The 19,999-nt window shown below is 48.6% G+C and overlaps 1 protein-coding gene across 1 annotated transcript in view; it reads right to left on the reverse strand.

The window, feature by feature from the left end:
* Positions 1 to 19,502, reverse strand: part of LOC141173614 (ras-related and estrogen-regulated growth inhibitor-like) — a 58,420-nt gene extending 38,918 nt beyond the window's left edge. Inside the window, exons 1-2 of the mRNA XM_073657916.1 lie at positions 19,490 to 19,502; positions 18,528 to 18,584 (exon numbers count right to left, since the gene is read on the reverse strand). Coding sequence (XP_073514017.1) covers positions 18,528 to 18,584; positions 19,490 to 19,502 — 70 coding nt within the window. The remainder of the gene's footprint in view (positions 1 to 18,527; positions 18,585 to 19,489) is intronic.
* Positions 19,503 to 19,999: the final 497 nt, after the last annotated feature.

Consider the following 19,999-nt stretch of genomic DNA (forward strand, 5'->3'; position numbering starts at 1 on the left):
GATTCATCCCCAGAGGACTTGGGTCTCAAACGAAAATACAATAAGCAAGCATTTTTAAATGAAAAAAATTCTCGATGTTCACCAAAAAATAAATCCGGCAAACATACCTTAGGCTCCAAGAAATGTGCTCCAGAACAGTTACTCACGTGCTGACGGAGCTCGGCCACTTCCAGAGAGAGTCCCTTCAGGTGTTTAGCCAAATCCTGAACCGACACCATGATGGAACAAAAAAAAAAAAATCTTTCCTTAGAGAATTTGCTGGCTGGACTTACTGTTATGTTCTGCTACCAGAGCTAAGGAAAGGGAGGAGATCTGTCCCTACGATAGAACTCAGCTGAATCCCTACGATGTAACAGGGAACCTGATCCTGCGATCAGACCTGCTAAAGTCCTAAGCTAGTCTGTACGAAGACCTATAGATGTGGGGGAGGAATCCCTACAAGTACTAAGGACTGGGAGGAATATGGGACACCTCCTAACAGAAATAGTAGCAGACAGACGAACAAACAAACAAAATATATAGAACATAGAGGTCAGTAAACCAAGCAAACTAACAGAGCAAGACACAGAGCACAGGCTAGCTAGAAAGTAGATATACAATGAAGTCCAGCAAAGCCAGAAGGGCGGAGCAGGATTAAATAGGCCAACAAGGTCATGTGACCAGCAATAGAAAAAACCTAACAGCAAGGTTCTAACAAGTGGAGCTGCCCAGGGGCTACAGCTATCCCTGATTACCCCAGCCTCCTTCATGTCTCTAAGCATCCCCTTGGCGTGTTGGTAGTGTGCAGGGGGTACGGGACGATACCTTTCCTTTATGGGAGGATGATCTCCCGTGGGGATGTGATGTTCCACTCCCTTTACTCGCCCGAAGTCCAGCGGGTGTTTACTGAACACTCTCTCGTATTCCTGGATCACCCGGTAGACTCCCTGCTTTTGGTGAGCAGGTGTGGAGTCAGTACCCAAATGCAGTTGCTGACACCAGTCCTCCATTTGTTGCTTAGAGCCGTTACCTTCCTCTGGATGAGATGGGGGCAAGGGTTCCACGGACTGTACAGAATTTTGGTTGATGGTATACAATTTGGCTAGCGTAGCATACCGGGGCAGGTACACTTCCCTCTTCCCGATATTTATTATGCGAACGGGCACCCTCCCATGGCGTACATCAACCACCCCCCGTGCCGTCAAAATGGTGGGCCTACTATCTGAGTAGACTGGTTCTACCATTGCCTGGTAATCTCTACCTCTCAGACCAATAGCTGCCCGGCACCAAATCATCATTTCACTTTTCGGGGGCATGGCAATAGGGAAAGGGTCACACATTCTCACGCTACCAATCTCACCACCGGAGAGTTCCACTTGTTGCCGTCGCATCAGTGCCCGGATCTCTTTTTGGAGCACTCGCTGCTGACCGGAGCTGGCATTCTTGGCAACCTGCTGTAAAATGAGAATCACCTCTGCAAGACAATTTTCAATCACATTAGTTCCTAGAGTTATCTTTGGGTGACTCTCGCGCTTGTCAATGTCTACAATGATCAGTCCCTGTGCTGCCAGTTCGACTTTACCGATTTTAATGGTCATCTCTTTAAATCCGATCTGTGGCACGGGCTGACCATTGCTGGCGATGATACTCAAGTCGTCGTCTGGGTAGCGGGTTATATCCGAGTCATTCCAGTACTGCTTGAAGAGCACGTACGGGATGGTGGTGACCTGTGACCCGGTGTCAAGTAGGGCACTCATAGGAATGCCATCCAGTACCACAGGCAAGACTGGACGTCCTCCCACGTATTTGTCACGCCAGTTCGATGGGCCTGGTGATCTTATTCCTAGGGGTTGGCCTTCTACCCCAGGTTGTGCCAGTTTAAAGGACAGTACCTTGCCATATGTCCGGGTTGATTGCAGCGGCGGCAGATGAGTTGTCCGTCCTCGTTGTATCGGTCGCTGGGTCTTCCTCTGGCCGGTGGGGTCCTCCTTGGTCGGCGCCACGGGATATCCTCCGGTCCGGATGCCAGCTGGATCTTCCGTGGAGTAGAAACCTGTAAAGACTGCACAGTTCGGGTTAGCGCGGCAACGCTTTTAGTTAGCTCTTGGACCTGATGGTGCAGGTCTGTAGCCGGGTCATTGTTTAAAGCCTGCGCATCAGCTCCCACAGGCCCTGCCGACAAGGGCGCCGTCTCCTGGTGGTAAGTGGTAGCAGGGTGTTTGTGGGTCACAGCGCCACCTGGTGCCGGTTCTCGGAGCACCCGGATGGCTCTGTCCTTGAACTGTGCAAAGTCCAGATGAGGGTCCTGTAAGGCCATGGCCCGCAACTGGGTTCGGTGGGCATTACAATGTAGACCCTCTATAAATTGTTCAGTCAACAACTTGTCTTCGTTTCCCACGCCGTCAGGGTCGGCCTGCTTAATGGCTCTCAGGGCCTCTTGTAGGTTTAGTGCATAGTCCCTTATATTCTCATGTGCTCGCTGCTTGCACCCGTAGAATCTAAGCTTGATCTCGGCTGAGGTACGGGTATCAAAGGTGTCCTTCAGCCGGGCTAGTATCTCTGCGACACTCCTCCTCCTCCCAAGTGGCCAGGACTTTACCTCCCTTTGGGCTGCCCCTGTTAATTGAGCCACCAGGATGCTCACTTTTTGCTCTTCTGTGAGGGGGTACACCTGGAAGAGGCTATCCAGCCTTTCTCTGAAGTCATTTAGGGTATGGGACTCCCCTGACTACTGGGGTAGCCAGGCTGCCCCCGGGATGTAGGGCATGGTGAAAGGCATGACCGCAGCAGCGGTGGTGCTGGCGGTGGCTGTAGCAGTGAAGCTCTCCTCCGTATCCGACATCCTCCTCCCCCCTAGTGGACCGTGGCCTACCTTGCGATGATCCTCTTCCATAGGCCGCGGCTCCGCAGTGGATCGTCAGGGTTGAGGACCTTCCGTCGCGCTCCTGTGACGTCGGCGTCTGCTGGGCTCCTTCCAGGACCTTACGCAACGTCCGGACGTGAGGCGGGGCTTCAGTTCTCGCGCGCTTTCGGAGTCCACGCCCCTCTTCTTCTCGCGCGGCGTCCTCGAAATGGCGTCCAATGGCGGGAAAACTCCACGGATGGCGGGAAGAAGGCAAAAGATGGCGTCGGATGGCGGGAAAACTCCACGGATGGCGGGAAGAAGGCAAAAGATGGCGTCGGATGGCGGGAATCTTCACCACAGGTAAGTTTAACAGTCTTTTTCAGGCACGCAGTACCCGGTGGTTGCGGGCACGAAATCCTGCCGACTACGCCAAAGTTGACGCGCCCCCTGGGCCTGTGCTGCTTCTGCTGCGCAGGGGGATACCCGGAGCCGGATCTGCTGGGGATAGTAGTCCTCGTGGCGGTGACCCGGTCCGTGCCCAGGGTGTCAAACTAAGCGGCGGACTTTAGTATAAGATGTTATAGTGTTCGACTACGCCACCCGTTGAATGCGGTTATGAAACCGCCGCTGTAGGGCAGACCGCTGAGGCCGGTGGTACGGTTGTGCAGCGTGGATAGTATAACCCCCAACGGGAGGGGTATGGCCTCAGGGCAGCGGACGTGGATGATGGGGATAGTGGAATTGGTCGCAGGCACCAGGAACCACTCAGAGACGGTGCGGTGTAGTTCAGGGTCTTTACTGGTGGCAAAGGTAGACCCTCCCGGTAGTACTGGCTAGCAATCGGGGCCTGGTCAGTCCGTGAGCAGATAGGATCTCCCCTGGCCAGGCGGAGTTGTAGGCCTCCCCACTAATTGTACTCTTCCTGGCTACCTTGCTAGAAGCGGGTAAAAGTAGCCCACGTCCCTGAGTGTACCGTGTGGTGCTCACCCGTATGGCCGGTGACTCGGGGCCTTCTGGTAGCCTCCGCTCCACGACAGCGGTGCTGGTCCCTTGCGTGTGACCGTGCCTTCGGGTTTCTTGGCCAGAGGACCTGAAATCCCCTGCCGGTCGGTTTCTGCTGCTGGGTATGGCTCAGTCCCCACAGCCTCGGACTCCGTGTCCGGTGAGATCTCTTCAGTCAGGACGAGCTCTACAGCTTCCAGTCTCTGACCCCTTTTATCACTGCTCCCACAGAGCTCCTGATCTTGCTCTCCCTGCATCAGCTCCACTCCAGACCAGACTGTGTCTCTGTCTGGGACTCCTCTTCTTCTCCCTAACCCCGCCTCAGCCCCAGTTTATATAGGGGAAGTTCTTCCCCTCCCAGGACTGGGCAGGAGATGTTACATGCTTAGGATTCCTGACCAGGAGACCTCCCACCTGCTCACAGACGTAATATTGCTATTACTGTGGTAACCAGAACCCTGGGGTGCCACACCTGCGCTCTGCAGTGTCTGTGAAGGATGACAAGTTGGATGGCAGCGCGATCCAGCCTGTCATCAGAATGCCATCCCAGCGGGGGAGAATTCTCCTGATTGTTTAAAAGCCGGCGCGCGGTAAAAAGCCGCCGGCTTTTAAACAATCACACAGCCCCATACTGCTTCCCCGCAGCCTCCCACCCCGATCCTCCGCTCCCCCCATCCTGATCGTAAGTTAGGACCGGGCGGGGAGCGCAGCACCAAGGAGCGAAGGACCCGGGCGGGGAAGCCGGCAGTGAAAAGACTTCACCGCCAGCTTTCCCGTTCTGTGCTGCGCTTTCCCGCCGGTTATTTCAAATGAACAGCTGAGGTATCAGGTGATGCCGATCAGCTGTTCATTTGAAGTAGCCGCGGTGCCCTCAGAGGGTTCATGTGAGTTCATGCTTCACTGCATGAACTCACATGAACTTTCCCACGGCCGCACAGGTCAGCCTCACCTCCCAGACCATCAGCCCGTCATGATTAGTGTGTGTGCGCGTGTGTGTGTGCGGGGTGTGTGTGCGGGGTGTGTGTGCGGGGTGTCTGTGCGATGTTTGTGCGGTGTCTGCGGGTGTGTGCGTGCGAGTTCATTGGACATGACCTCGGCTCATCTGGATGCCGTCACAGCCAGACACTGAGGAGCGCAAGCATGCCTGCGCTTCTCAGTGTCTGCGGGATGACAGGCTGAATTGCAGCGTTCTGCTGCGGTCCAGCCTGTCATCTCGATGTAGCAGAGCTGAAGCTGTCGTGGGAGCCATCGAAAGGTAAGGATGATGTTACTTTATTATTTTACTTTTATTGCAGGAGATCGTTGGCTTCAGCTGGAATGGGCGTGACTGTAAGTATGGTTTAATTTAGAACAATAAAGAATTGTGTGTTTATTTCAATTAAAGGACTTTTTTCTGGGTGTTTGTGTTTTTTTTAAATACTTTACTAGAAATTCATGGTGGTCATGTCTAATATTGGCGTGACCCCATGAATTTCGGGCTTAGGGCCAGCTGATAATGCCAAGCTGGCCTTAACCCCTTTATTACCCAGTGAGCCACCGCACCAGGGCCCTGGATGAGTTGGGTACAGCGCCAGAAGATGGCGCTTCTATGAACGCGCCATTTTCCGGGGCGGCTGCGGACTGCAATTTGCAGCGGGTGGGGCCCAGAAAGCTTGGGCCTCCCTGCGCTGCAGATTCCAGCCCCCAGCTGCCTAGTTGTACCTGGCTGGACACAAAAATAGGGCGAAGCCCCACGTATTTTTTTTTTAAATTCATGAAATTCATGGAATAATTAAGAAAAAAAGGGCTTCCCTATATTGTTGTGTCCGGCCAGGTACAAATAGGCAGCTGGTGGTTGGGGGCAGCCCGTTCCTGCCTGCTGTACCTGACTGGACACAAATATGGGGCGAAGCCCCACATCAATTTTTTTTAATTATTTCATGAATTTCCTGAAATGATTTAAAAAAAATTGACGTGGGGCTTCGCACTATATTTGTGTCCAGCCAGGTACAGCAGGCAGGAACGGGCTGCCCCCAACCACCAGCTGCCTATTTGTACCTGGTTGGACACAACAATATAGGGAAGCCCTTTTTATCTTAATTATTTCATGAATTTCATGAAATAATTTAAAAAAAAAATACGTGAAGCTTCTCCCTATTTTTGTGTCCAGCCAGGTACAACTAGGCAGCTGGGGGCTGGAATCTGCAGCGCAGGGAGGCCCAAGCTTTCTGCCCCCCCCCCCGCTGAAAATTGCAGTCCGCAGCCGCCCCGGAAAATGGCGCGTTCATAGAAGCTGGATGCTGTACCTGGCTGGCATACAAAAATATGGCGAAGCCCACGTCAAAAGTTTTGGGAAAAATTAATTAAAAAATAAATAATAATTTAGGGACTGCATCTTTATTAACTCCTCAAATGTCATTTAGTGTTAAAATAAAGGATTTATTTAAAAAAAAATTGATGTGGGGCTTCGCCCTATATTTGTGTCCAGCCAGGTACAGCAGGCAGGAATGGGCTGCCCCCAACCACCAGCTGCCTATTTGTACCTGGTTGGACACAACAATATAGGGAAGCCCTTTTTTTCTTAATTATTCCATGAATTTCATGAAATAATTAAAAAAAAAAATGGTTGGGCCTTCGCCCTATTTTTGTGCCCAGCCAGGTACAACTAGGCAGCTGGGGGCTGGAATCCGCAGCGCAGGGAGACCCAAGCTTTCTGGGCCACCCCCGCTGCAAATTGCAGTCCGCAGCCGCCCCAGAAAATGGCGCGTTCATAGAAGCGCCATCTTCTGGCGCTGTACCCAACTCATCCAGGGCCCTGGTGCGGTGGCTCACTGGGTAATAAAGGGGTTAAGGCCAGCTTGGCATTATCAGCTGGCCCTAAGCCCGAAATTCATGGGGTCACGCCAATATTAGACATGACCACCATGAATTTCTAGTAAAGTATTTAAAAAAACACAACACCCAGAATAAAGTCCTTTAATTGAAATAAACACACAATTCTTTATTGTTCTAAATTAAACCATACTTACCGTCACGCCCATTCCAGCTGAAGCCAACGATCTCCTGCAATAAAAGTAAAATAATAAAGCAACCTCATCCTTACCTTTCCATGGTTCCCACGATGGCTCCAGCTCTGCTACATCGAGATGACAGGCTGGACTGCAGCAGAACGCTGCCATCCAGCCTGTCATCCCGCAGACACTGAGAAGCGCAGGCATACTTCCACTCCTCAGTGTCTGGCTGTGACGGCATAAAGATGAGCCGAGGTCATGTCCAATGAACTCAGCTCACCTCATGCACGTCACTGACAGCGTGGGAAAATTCTCCTGCACTCAGCACTTCAGCGTGAGAATTTTCCCACGCTGTCAGTGACGTGCATGAGGTGAGCTGAGTTCATTGGACATGACCTCACCTCATGTATGTCACTGACAGCGTGGGAGAATTCTCATGCTGAAGCGCTGAGTGCAGGAGAATTTTCCCACGCTGTCAGTGACGTGCATGAGGTGAGCTGAGTTCATTGGACATGAACTCGGCTCATCTGGATGACGTCACAGAGAGACACTGAGGAGCGCAAGCATGCCTGCGCTTCTCAGTGTCTGCGGGATGACAGGCTGGATGGCAGCGTTCTGCTGCGGTCCAGCCTGTCATCTCGATGTAGCAGAGCTGAAGCTGTCGTGGGAACCATGGAAAGGTAAGGATGAGGTTGCTTTATTATTTTTCTTTTATTGCAGGAGATCGTTGGCTTCAGCTGGAATGGGCGTGATGGTAAGTATGGTTTAATTTAGAACAATAAAGAATTGTGTGTTTATTTCAATTAAAGGACTTTATTCTGGGTGTTTGTGTTTTTCTTTAACTTTGACTATGGGGTTAGTAATGGGGGTGTCTTATAGACGCCTCTCCATTACTAACCTGGGCTTGATGTCAGCTGGCATTATAAGCTGACATCAACCCCAGCCCTATTACCCCACTGCCACCGCTACAGGGCAGTGGGAAGAGCGAGGCTAAGTGCCAGAATTGGCGCATCCTATGGATGCGCCATTTCTGGGGCGGCTGACGGCTGGTGTTTCTAGCCTGGGAGGGGGCCAATATTCATGGCACCCTTCCTGGGCTATTAAAATCAGCCCCCAGCTGTCTGCCTAGCCTTTGCTAGCTATTAAATTAGGGGGACCCCACGTTATTTTTTTGGGGGGGTTCCCCCATTTTAATAGCTAGTAAAGGCTAGGTATTCAGCTGGGGGCTGATATTAGTTGCCTGGGAAGCTCCGTGGGTATTACCCCCTTCCCAGGCTTCAAACATTTGCCCCAGCTGTCTGCTTAACCTCCGCTAGAGCCTAAAATTAAGGGGAACCCCACGCCAATTTTTTTTTAAATAAATCCTTTATTTTAACACTAAATGACAAGTACAGTAATCAACACTGTCACTGTACTTCATATATATGTGACTGACATGTTTCTATCTATCTAATCTATGTGTGATTCTCTATTCTTTCTATTCTAAATTGTCGGGTACCGCTGCTGAATTGCCGGCCGGCTTTCTTAAAGAGACGGTGCACGAAAACACTAATATTTTTTTAAATAAATCCTTTACACTAAATGACAAGTACAGTAACCAACACTGTCACTGTACTTCATAGATATGTGACTGACATGTTTCTATCTATCTAATCTATGTGTGAAGCTCTATTCTGTCTGTTATAAATTGTCAGGTACCGCTGCTGAATTGCCGGCCGGCTTTTTTAAAGAGACGGTTCACGAAAACACTAATATTTTTTAAAATAAATCCTTTACACTAAATGACAAGTATAGTAATCAACACTGTCACTGTGCTTCATATATATGTGACTGACATGTTTCTATCTATCTAATCTATGTGTGATGCTCTATTCTTTCTGTTGTAAATTGTCGGGTACCGGTGAATGCCGCTGATGAATTGCCGGCTTTTCATGTCATTCTACATTATTCTTAGTTGTTTTACTTCATGTAGAATTAACCTACAAGGAAAGAAAGGGTTTATTTTCATTCCGATATTTGTGTCCCATTGACTTGCATTGGTTTCCGGTATCGGAATCGGCGATATCCGATACTTTTTGGGTATCGGCCCGATCCAATCCGATACGATATTTCCTGATATCGGAAGGTATCGCTCAACACTACTACTAGGGAGTCATTCACACGTCAGTTTTTCACGTACCCATTTTTTTTTCACGGATAGCACTCGTACTTATGACAGTCTATGTGGCTAGTCACATGTCCGTGATTTTTGGCAGACTGAGTGGTCCATGCAAAATAGAAGAGACATGTCTGATACTGATCCGATTGTGGCATCAAAATCAGCAATGTAAGTCTATGAGTCACTCTGATGCCATCCGTGTCCGTTTCTCAAAAAAACTTTATTTTTATTTCTCATTAGTGAAAAAACACTGCTGAAAATCTGATGAAAATCACTGATGAAATTCGGTTCATTTTTCTCTTGTGCCAAAAAATACTGATGTCTCAATGAGGCCTAAGATGGATATACTATATGCCAGTATCAAACAGAAAGTTTCCTGCTTTTTCGGTTGTCTGTGTACCGGAAACAGGCTCGGACTGGCCCACAGGAGAACAGGAGAATCCTCTGGTGGGCCCCTGAGCAGGAGTGGGTCACCACCCACTTATATGAGCAGTACTTGGCACAATACAGGTGAATCACTATGTACAGACAAAGGCAACATCTAATTCATTTAACAATCATCCCAGTTTATTGCTATAGAAATTTGTGAATGAGGCTAAAGTCATATTGGCATGAAGCTAAAAATGGGGTCCTGTAGTTGATGTTACTGGTGGGCCCTTGGCACTCCAGCCCGACACTGACAGCAAATGAAATTGCCAATTTCTGGTGTAAATTATAATTAATCTGTTGGGGCATTGTTGTCGCTGCCACTTGTTATAAACCTTCCCGATTTCAGAAAAGTCAAGAGAGCAATGGAAAATGTAAAAAAGGGTCACAATTTTTTTTTTTGCAGAAAGGTAGCGTTCCTCAAAATTTACAGCATTCTATTGCCAGAAAACTGGTGCAATGGGTCCCTAAGACTTGACAAAATTTGCTAACATTCCACAATGCATGTAAATGAGAGATTATATACTAATCCAAATACTACATGAAAATGTACAGTACATAGCATGTTAAAGGGAACCTGTCATGTCCTGTGTACTATTTAAACTGCCTCCATTGTGTTGTTAGTGATGCAATGTGCAACACTAACACTCTTTTTTCATTAAAATCGGCACTAATAGATGTGCAAAAAACACTTTATATGTTTATATCCTACCTGCTCATTTAGTCATAGGGGTGTGATTCATCGCATTTAGTCAGGGTTGGCGACGTCTACGCCATTTGAATTCTCAGTGCTCCCGGCTTGCGCTGACATCACTATGCCGCGCTTGCGTAGTATGTCATGGCCAGACACACTTGTATCTCTGGGAGCCGTACATGATCTGTGACGCACACAGTGAAGCTGGGACCTACACTCAGCTTCACAGCGCATGCACGGGGAGCCGCTCGTCACAGCGCATGTGTAGCACCCTGAGGATTCGGCTGCTACAGGGGTATTGCACCTCAACCCAGAGGTGTGATATTCCACTCCCGGGTAAGGATGGAGTGTGGAACTGAGCTCAGTTAGCTGCATGCACTACACACATCCCATTTCCGAGGAACAGACCAACGGTACTCCCACTTAGAAATGTGCAGGTACGACAGAGTCTGTTCTTGGCTGGAGTGGGAGGGGGGTGGTACATCCCAGTAGTGTAGGGGCAGATAGGGGGAGCAGCCTGGGTAAAGTTAGGAGCTCATTGGGTGCTGGTCACCTGAGCTCACACATAGAGGGAGTATTTAAGGTGGGCACCATCTTAGATCAGGGTCAGTCTGTGAGAAGTCAGTCAGTAAGTCTTTGCAGAGGAGTGGAAGAGAGCAGAGGAGCAGAGCAGCCCCAGAGCCAAGAGTGAGAGAGGAGTTTGAAAGACCCAGAGGGGGAGAAAGAAGGAACTCCAAGAGCCCAAATTAGACCAGAGGGTGAAGAGTTGGCAACAGGGTACCGGATCCCAAGCTGGCAGAGGCTACAGCACACCTTAGCCAGGAACCGGAGGCCGTGGGCAGAATCTGCCACGGCCACCCACTATATCCACCCGGAAGGCAGACCACGCATAGGGTCAGGGAACCCAGAGACAAGGGTTCGCCAACAAGAGGCCCGAGGGAGCCGGACATAGGTGGATCCCTGGTGGGGAAGGCCAGAGACGAGGACAGGACAGAAAGGGAGCTCAGAACCACGCTCCAGAACTACTTGGGGGTTGGCCGAGTCCAGGACCTGGTGGACGCAGCGCGGCTCGGGTGGTCACTCAAGGCCGGAGTGACCGGTACAAGAACAGCAGTAAGTAAAGAACCCTGAACTGCACAACCCGACTCTGACTCTCATTACCATCTTCCCTGCACTTCCACAACCACCATCCTCTGCACCTGACCCCCTGAGGCTATACCCCTCCCGTTGGGGGTTATACTACCTAAGCTGCACAAACACCATCAGCCTCAGCGGACCCTGCTGCAGCGGCGGCCGTAGTGACCGCAATTCAACGGGTGGCGTAGTCGACATAAAGAACTTTAGTAACATCAGTAAGGACTGCCACACACTGAGCTTGACACCCTGGGCACGGACCGGGTCACAGCCACTCGGAGACTACAACCCCCATCTGATCCGGCTCCGGGTATCCCCAACAGCACTGGCCCAGGGGGCGCGTCACATGCACGGGGAGCCGCTCGTCACAGCACATGCACGGGGAGCCGCTCATCACAGCGCATGCACGGGGAGCTGCTCGTCACAGCGCATGCGTGGCTCCTAGATCAACAAGCGCGGCTGGCCAATATACACTCTGCGCAAGTGCGGCTTTCCAATATACACACTGCGCAAGTGCGGCTGGCCAATACACACACTGAGCAAGTGCGGCAGGCCAATATACACACTGAGCAAGTGAGGCTGGCCAATATACATACTGCGCAAGTGAGGCTTTCCAATACACACACTGAGCAACTGCGGCAGGCCAATATACACACTGCGCAAGTGCGGCTGGCCAATACACACACTGCGCAAGCGCGGCTGGCCAATATACACACTGCGCAAGTGCGGCTGGCCAATATACACACTGCGCAAGTGCGGCTGGCCAATACACACACTGCGCAAGCGCGGCTGGCCAATACACACACTGCGCAAGCGCGGCTGGCCAATATACACACTGCGCAAGTGCGGCTGGCCAATATACACACTGCGCAAGTGCGGCTGGCCAATACACACACTGCGCAAGCGCGGCTGGCCAATATACACACTGCGCAAGTGTGGCTGGCCAATATACACACTGCGCAAGTGCGGCTGGCCAATATACACACTGCACAAGCGCAGCTGGCCAATACACACACTGCACAAGCACGGCTGGCCAATATACACACTGCGCAAGTGCGCCTGGCCAATATACACACTGCACAAGCGCGGCTGGCCAATATACACACTGCACAAGTGCGGCTGGCCAATATACATACTGCGCAAGTGAGGCTGGCCAATATACACACTGCGCAAGTGCGGCTGGCCAATATACACACTGCGCAAGTGCGGCTGGCCAATATACACACTGCGCAAGTGAAGCTGGCCAATATACACACTGCGCAAGTGCGGCTGGCCAATATACACACTGCACAAGCGTAGCTGGCCAATATACACACTGCACAAGCGCAGCTGGCCAATACACACACTGCACAAGCGCGGCTGGCCAATATACACACTGCGCAAGCGCGGCTGGCCAATAAACACACTGCACAAGCGCGGCTGGCCATGACATACTGCACAAGCGCGGCTGGCCAATATACACACTGCACAAGTGCGACTGGCCAATATACACACTGCACAAGTGCGGCTGGCCAATATACACACTGCACAAGCACGGCTGGCCATGACATACTGCACAAGCACGGCTGGCCAATACACAGTGCACAAGCACGGCATAGTGACATCAGCGCAAGCCAGGAAAAGAATGCAAATGCAGAGAGCAGCGCCAACCCTGACTAAATGTGAGGAATCACACCCCTATGACTAAACGAGCAGGTATGATATAAACATATAAAGTGGTTTTTACACATGATATTAGCCCCGATTTTCATGAAAAAAGCGTTAGTGATGCACATTGCATCTCTAACAACACAATGAGGGCAGTTTAGATAATACACAGGTCATGACAGGTTCCCTTTAAATATTACCACGGATTCTGCACTGAAAAGCCAAGGACTATCTGGTACAAAGGAGATAATCAATGTGAAAATCTCCTCATGAATCAGTGTCAGAAAACCAAGTTTCAGCTTCAAATTCCACCCTTGGATTTTCTTTGACAAATCTGAGTTTAAGGCTACGTTCACACAATGAGTATTTTTGATGTTGCAGATTTTCTGCAGCATTTCTGCACCTATTATGTACATTCGATTACTTGTGGGGTTTTTTTCATTGTGATTGGAGTGACAGCGGAGTCTGCCTCGTCACTGCCTATAGTGTCTCTGTCGTTTCCATGGAAATATCACTTGTGCTTATGCATGACCGCTGCTCAATTTATAAAGTGCACTGCAGAGTGCGTTTAGGACTTAGGGCTCATGTTGCCGTCCGTGCAAATCGCTCTGATCTTGGACCACAATGCACAGACTCAGGGCTACCACTAGGAATTTCAGGGGCCCCATACTGGTAAAATTTTGGGGCCTCCTTGAGACTCCGCCCAGGCTCCACCCCCAACTCTGCAGTCAGAAACAGCCCCCTCACAGGGCTAGAAACCCCCCAGCAGCCTCCCCTAGTCCTCATACGTACACTGCCCGCTGCTGCCGCTGTGGCCGCTGTGGCCTCCTGACTTACACACACAGACAGACTTTGACACACACTGACATTGACACTGACACACACTCTGCCTACATCCTCCTACTGCTGCTGCTGCTGAAGTCTGCCTGCCTGTCCCGGGTCCCAATGCAAATGTGACACGGCTGCTGCTCTGCTCCAAAATGAAAATGAACGCACAGCGTGTCACATGGCCAGCGTCAGGAGCATGATGCACTCGGTGGCGGTTTAAAGGTATGGCGCTCATTTCTGGCCGCCGGGTACATTAAGGTCTGAACTGTTGCCCCTGACTCCCTGAGGCCCGGTGAGTAGAGGCAAAGAGAGGAGGGGCCTAGGCTGGCCGGGGGCATGGGGCCCGCGAGCCCAGGCTGGCCGGGCCCCCCCTTTTTGCTTCTGTTCATCGGGCCCCATACAGTAGTAAGGGCAGTAATCTCCTGATGGCGGCCCTGTTGCGGCTCTCACAACTCTAGCCTAATAGTTTCATAGAAAAACATGAAGCTGCCAGGGTCTGGTCAGGAGATCCACTGCCAGTCCGTGTGTTAGCAGTCTGTACTTGGATCAATGCGCACGGACGTCTGAATGAGCCCTTAGACCACGGCCCCACTATCAGTATTCGGTCAGTATTTTTTCTCAGGAGTGGGAGCCAAAACCAGGTGAGGAACAATCAGAGAAAAGGTATAATAGAAACAAGTCACCAATTCTGCATTTATCACCCACTCCAGGTTTTGGCTCCCACTCCTGAGAAACAATACTGACCAAATACTGATAGTGGGGCCAAGGGCTTAGGGTGTAAGAAATTCATTCCCCCTTGAATGATTAAGGGTTCATTCATGATCCAATTTTTACCATAGACATGTCTGTGATTTTTCGCAGATCAATAGGTCCGCAGAAAATCGAGAAGACATCTCCGATTTTGATTTGAGGGTCGGATCAATACCGGCAATGCAAGTCAATGGGTCTGTGAAAAATCAGTCTGATTTTCACTCACTGTCAGAATGTAAACTTTTTTTTCTCAACGTATTTGAAAAATGGACGACACTCAAACCACACTCTAATCGAACTGTGATCAAAGACTGATCAGAATAATTGGTCCATTTTTTCTCATGTGGAAAAATCAAACTTCTGAATGAGCCCTAATTTGCAGTATCCATTAAAAACAGGCAGGGGTGTAAGGATCGTGGACGCAGATGGTCTGACTACGACCGGGCCCGTGCTGGAGGGGGGCAAACAAACACCGGCACCTATTTCAGTTGGATGTTTGTTCGAGGATGCACATTTGGCTGAGATGTATTGAGGCTCAGAGACCTGCCAGTTCCCTACACTATAATACACGCTGCCACCAATCAGAGGCCGGCAGCTGACATCGGCGTGCCTGTCACAGGCGACGCATAGCAGTGACATCATGTGTTGCCATAGCAGGTATGCCAAAGTCAGCTGCCGGCTTCAGAAGAGGATGCCGTGCGTCGTGGGAGCGGAGGAAGGTGAGAAAAATGTTTGGGTATTTTTAATGTATTAGAGATAAGCGGAGCATTATTACAGGATGGGCCCATGATGGAAGACATACAGTATATTACTGGATGGGGAATGGGGACATTGTACCAGGATGGGGAACATTATACCATGAAGGGGACAAGGATTGGTGACATATATTACCGAAAGGGCCAGGATGAGGACATTACACCAGGATGGGGGACATATATTACTGGATGGGGAATGGGGACATTGTACCAGGATGGGGAACATTATACCATGAAGGGGACAAGGATTGGTGACATATATTACCGAAAGGGCCAGGATGAGGACATTACACCAGGATGGGGGACATATATTACTGGATGAGGAATGGGGACATTGTACCAGTATGGGGGACATTATACCATGAAGGGGCCAAGGATTGGTGACATATATTACCGAAAGGGCCAGGATGAGGACATTATGAAATTAAGCATATTAAATAGAAGTAAAAAGTGACTAATATCTAGTAAAGAGAAACAAAATATGTGATCTGTAATAATGTTTGGTCAGTGGAATGTAAATGCTTGACCTTGCAGTCCATTTGGTTACTCCTTAAAAAATATTTCTGCATAGTCAATACTTAGAGGGAAGGTATCATCAGAAAATGACCTATTGTTTAAATTGGGATATCGTGTTAAAGGTTCTTCAATTGCTTTAATTAGACAGCGTGAAAATAAGCAAGTTGACTATTGAAACTCCTGCTCTGTTGCCCCCCCTCTAACACTCTCGCACCCCTCCAATCCATCCTAAACTCTGCTGCAGGACTAATCCACCTGTCCCCCCGCTATTCCCCGGCCTCTCCTCTCTGTCAATCCCTTCACTGGCTCCCCATTGCTCAGAGACTCCAGTTCAAAACCCTAACCATGGCATATAAAGCCATCCACAACCTGTCTCCTCCATACATCTGTGATCTAGCCTCCCGGTACTTACCTGCACGCAGCCTCCGATCCTCACAAGATCTCCTGCTCTACTCCCCTCTTATCTCCTCTTCCCACAATTGCATACAAGATTTCTCCAGTGCATCTCCCCTACTCTGGAATTCTCTACCCCAACATATCAGGCTCTCACCTACCATGAAAACCTTCAAAAGGCACCTGAAGACCTACCTGTTCCGACAAGAGTACAACTTGAAGTAACCCTCGCTCCACCTGTACTGTATCCTCACCCATGACTTGTAGATTGTGAGCCCTCGTGGGCAGGGTCCTCGCTCCTCCTGTACCAGTCGCTGGCTCCTTCTTGTTCAAATTATTGTACCTGTTGTTTCCTATGTATACCCCCTTTTTCACATGTAAAGCGCCATGGAATAAATTACGCTATAATAATAAATATTAATAATAATTGAATTGCTTTTTCTATCTGCTATCATTTTTCTGTAATGAGAGATTTTATCTTCTATGGAGCTGGACCTCTAGTACCTGGCTAAGGATATGTTCATACGTGGCGTGTTTGCAGCTTTCTGCTTCCAAAAAGCAGGTTTTGCTTAGTTTCTGCTGCATTTTTGCTTAGTTTTTGGTGCATTTTTACTGTGATTTTGTCAAGGTACATTTGTCTCTTATGTATACTGATAAAGTTTAGTGCATAAAAAAAAAAAATCTGATTTAGCTTCATCAGGTTTTGGCACCAAAAACGCAGCAAAACCTGATACCTGTGTTTTTCGCAGCGTTTTTGTACTACCCATTGCTTTCAATGGGTGAAAAACTGGTGACATGCTGCATTTTGCAAAAACACAGCTCTTTGACAAAACAATAAAAAAATAAAACAAGCTGTGTGCATGAGATTTCTGAAATCTCATAGACTTTGCTGGTACTGTAAAACGCAGCTGAAAATTTGCATAAAAAAACATTGCAAAAAAACACTGCAAAAACTCCACGAGTGAACATAGTCTACGAGTACACAGTAATTACATTCCAGGAGAGGGATTAACTTTTAACATCCCAGTCACCTCTCTCTAGTCCATGCATTTCTATATAGCAGTTAGCTGCTCCAATTCCTCCCCTTCCTCCCATCTTCTGAAGAGATGCCATTATAAATCACCAGTTCAGGAGCTTTCATAGCAGGTCTCATAATCATGACTCTATTTTCAGTGTCTGGAGCTGTGTACTTGTTCAAATGCCCTGTTATCTCTATATGTAAATAAAGTGAGAGCTGTGTACGTTCCAGAAAAAAACACTGATGGCTGAATGTGTTACAGCAGAACTTGTGCTAGTCTTCATAGTTCTACTAACCCTATGTCATGAGTCCTCCACTCAGTGAGTGACTGTTTTGCAGCCCTATGGAATCTGGGTCAAGCTGAGTTGTCGGTGCTTTGACTGACAGCTCGGCTGTCCAATCTTGTGATGGGCGTGTTGATCTGTCGGTACTTTGATTATCAGCTCGGCCATTCCATCTGTGGTTGGGACGTGCTGCGCTTTCTCCATATGTTCAGGGTTCTGGGGATTGCCCAGCTACGTAACTGAGCTGTCTGTCTCTGATCCCTGGCAGATGTAGTTTTTGTTTCCTGGTTAGTGTTTGCCTTATTCTGTTGTGCTGAGTTCTGATCTTCCTGCCTGACGCTTTGGGCTGTGTTGCGACTATCCCTTCGTTTTGTCCTTTTGCTTTGATCCGCTATCTCCAGGTATTTTGACCCCGGACTGTGACCTGACTTACACCTTTGTCTTTCACCTTGGTTTTCTAGCTGCTCTCTTTGTATCCGACCCAGGAACATCTGACTTTTCTGCCTCACGGTCTGTCCGAGAGTAGTGACTAGCATCACACCCTACAGTTTTATTCACCAGAATTGTCACTCAAGGAGTAGGAGAGCCTGCCCTGCTAGAAACAAGGAAGTATTGAATCTTTAAGGAGATTGCATTGCTCTGAGCTGCTCAAGAGACAATTTGAGAATACCTCTTTAAAAGTATTTTTTCTCCTTTGATCCTGTGTTATCAGTCATTGCAATCCTGTCTCTGATAATATGGTGCTTAATGAAAACTCTCCCTGAAAAGACAGAACATAAGAGTTTAAAAAAGCCCTAGTGGCCAAAGTGAAAATTGCAATATTATAATTTTTTTTAATAAAGATCATGATATGAAAAACAAAGCCACATTTAAAAAAAAATTAAAAAATACATAAAAGGAAACACAAAAAAATTATTCAAACAATAGGTCATTTATAACCGACTGATAATCTTTTAACCAAAGGATGCATGTGCCCAAAATATTCAATATTGTATACTGTATTTTACTAATACTGGGTGAATAAAGAGGGAGAAGATAGATAGATAGATAGATAGATAGATAGATAGATAGATAGATAGATAGATAGATAGATAGATTAGAGACTTACCAAGGGTTGGATCATAATCTCCAATAAATCGTTTAGTGATGAATCTGACAGTAAGTGCTGATAAGAAAAAAAAAGTCTGATTATAAAAGGCGCATTAGTGAAATCAATGATTGCCAATATCAGCTCCATACATAATACACATCATACTTTCATTAGTGCTACAATCTGTGATTACTGCTGGGAAATCAGCATATACGTCCTCCCCCAGTAATGGCAGCAGACATTTGTGATCAGCTTGTCACAGGGAACTGCGATATGAAAGCTGCTCGCTGGAACCCGACCACCCCTCTGACATATGCTCTTTAATTTATACCGGCAGCAGACATATTGGAGCAATCCATAAATATGGAAACATAACACACATGAGCCTTTGGAAGAATCTGCTAAGACTCGCATTTCATTCCTCATTCTCAAACAGAAGCCCCCTGAAACAATGTGGTGGGCCCTGGGCTGTCTTCGAGACGAGATATGGTCCGCTATTTGTCATTAGTCAGTGTGGTCTTCACTGTGAAAAGAACTTCTTACAAAAGCATAAAGAAACAAGACTGGAAAGTGGAGTCGCTGATCCAACCTCTTTATTATGCCGACTGCATTATGCCACGTCTAACCCCAGAGGGTTTGTGCTGTTCGCCAGGTGTGCCCTCACTATGGCTCAATATGATTAAATGCACATGGCAGCTCCCGGTCATGGGTCAAGTCTCTGAAACCAAGTGGTGAAGATCAGAGAATGATGCAGTGTAAGAATGAGCAAGGCAAAGAAAATGTGAATATAGTCAAAATAGGTCAATGCATTTCTAAGCTGTTATTTCTAATTTCAGTTACCTAAATCTGATCAAAAGCTGGAAGAATAAGCCCTGACAAGTAAATCTGAGATGTGGCTCATTAGAAAGAAATCTCTAAAACTGCTAAAAGTACAACTCTGTCTTTTGAGACCAGTAGCTTTGGCAGCAAACTGACCATACCTCCCAAGTCCATGTCTTCAGGAGGGTGGTAAAGGGTATAAGGTATTTGTGGCACCCCAGGGGTCTGGTTTCCACAGTAACAGCAGTGTTATGTCTGAGAGCAGGTGGGAGGTCTCTTGGTCAGGAATCCTATGCATGCCACACCTCCTGCCCAGTCCTGGGAGGGGAAGGACTTCCCCTATATAAACCTGGGGCTGAGGCAGGGTTAGGAAGAAGAGTAGAGAGAAGAAGAGAAGCAGTAATAGGAAAGAAAGATCAGGAGCTCTGTGGGAGTCGTGCTAAGAGGAGATCAGGGCTGGAAACTGTAGAGCTCGCCCTGATTGAAGATTTCTTACCGGACCCGGAGTCCGAGGCTGTGGGGACTAACTCCTACCCAGCAGCAGAAACCGACCGGCAGGGGATTTCAGGTCCTCTGGCCCAGAAACCCGAAGGCTCGGTCACACGTGTGGGACCAGCACCGCCGTCGTGGAGCGGAAGCTACTAGAAGGCCCCGAGTCACCGGCCATACAG

Source organism: Phyllobates terribilis, unplaced genomic scaffold (genome assembly GCF_046119375.1).
Source record: "Phyllobates terribilis strain yellow unplaced genomic scaffold, ASM4611937v1 Scaffold_13__5_contigs__length_258822181, whole genome shotgun sequence".
Lineage (NCBI taxonomy): Eukaryota > Metazoa > Chordata > Amphibia > Anura > Dendrobatidae > Phyllobates > Phyllobates terribilis.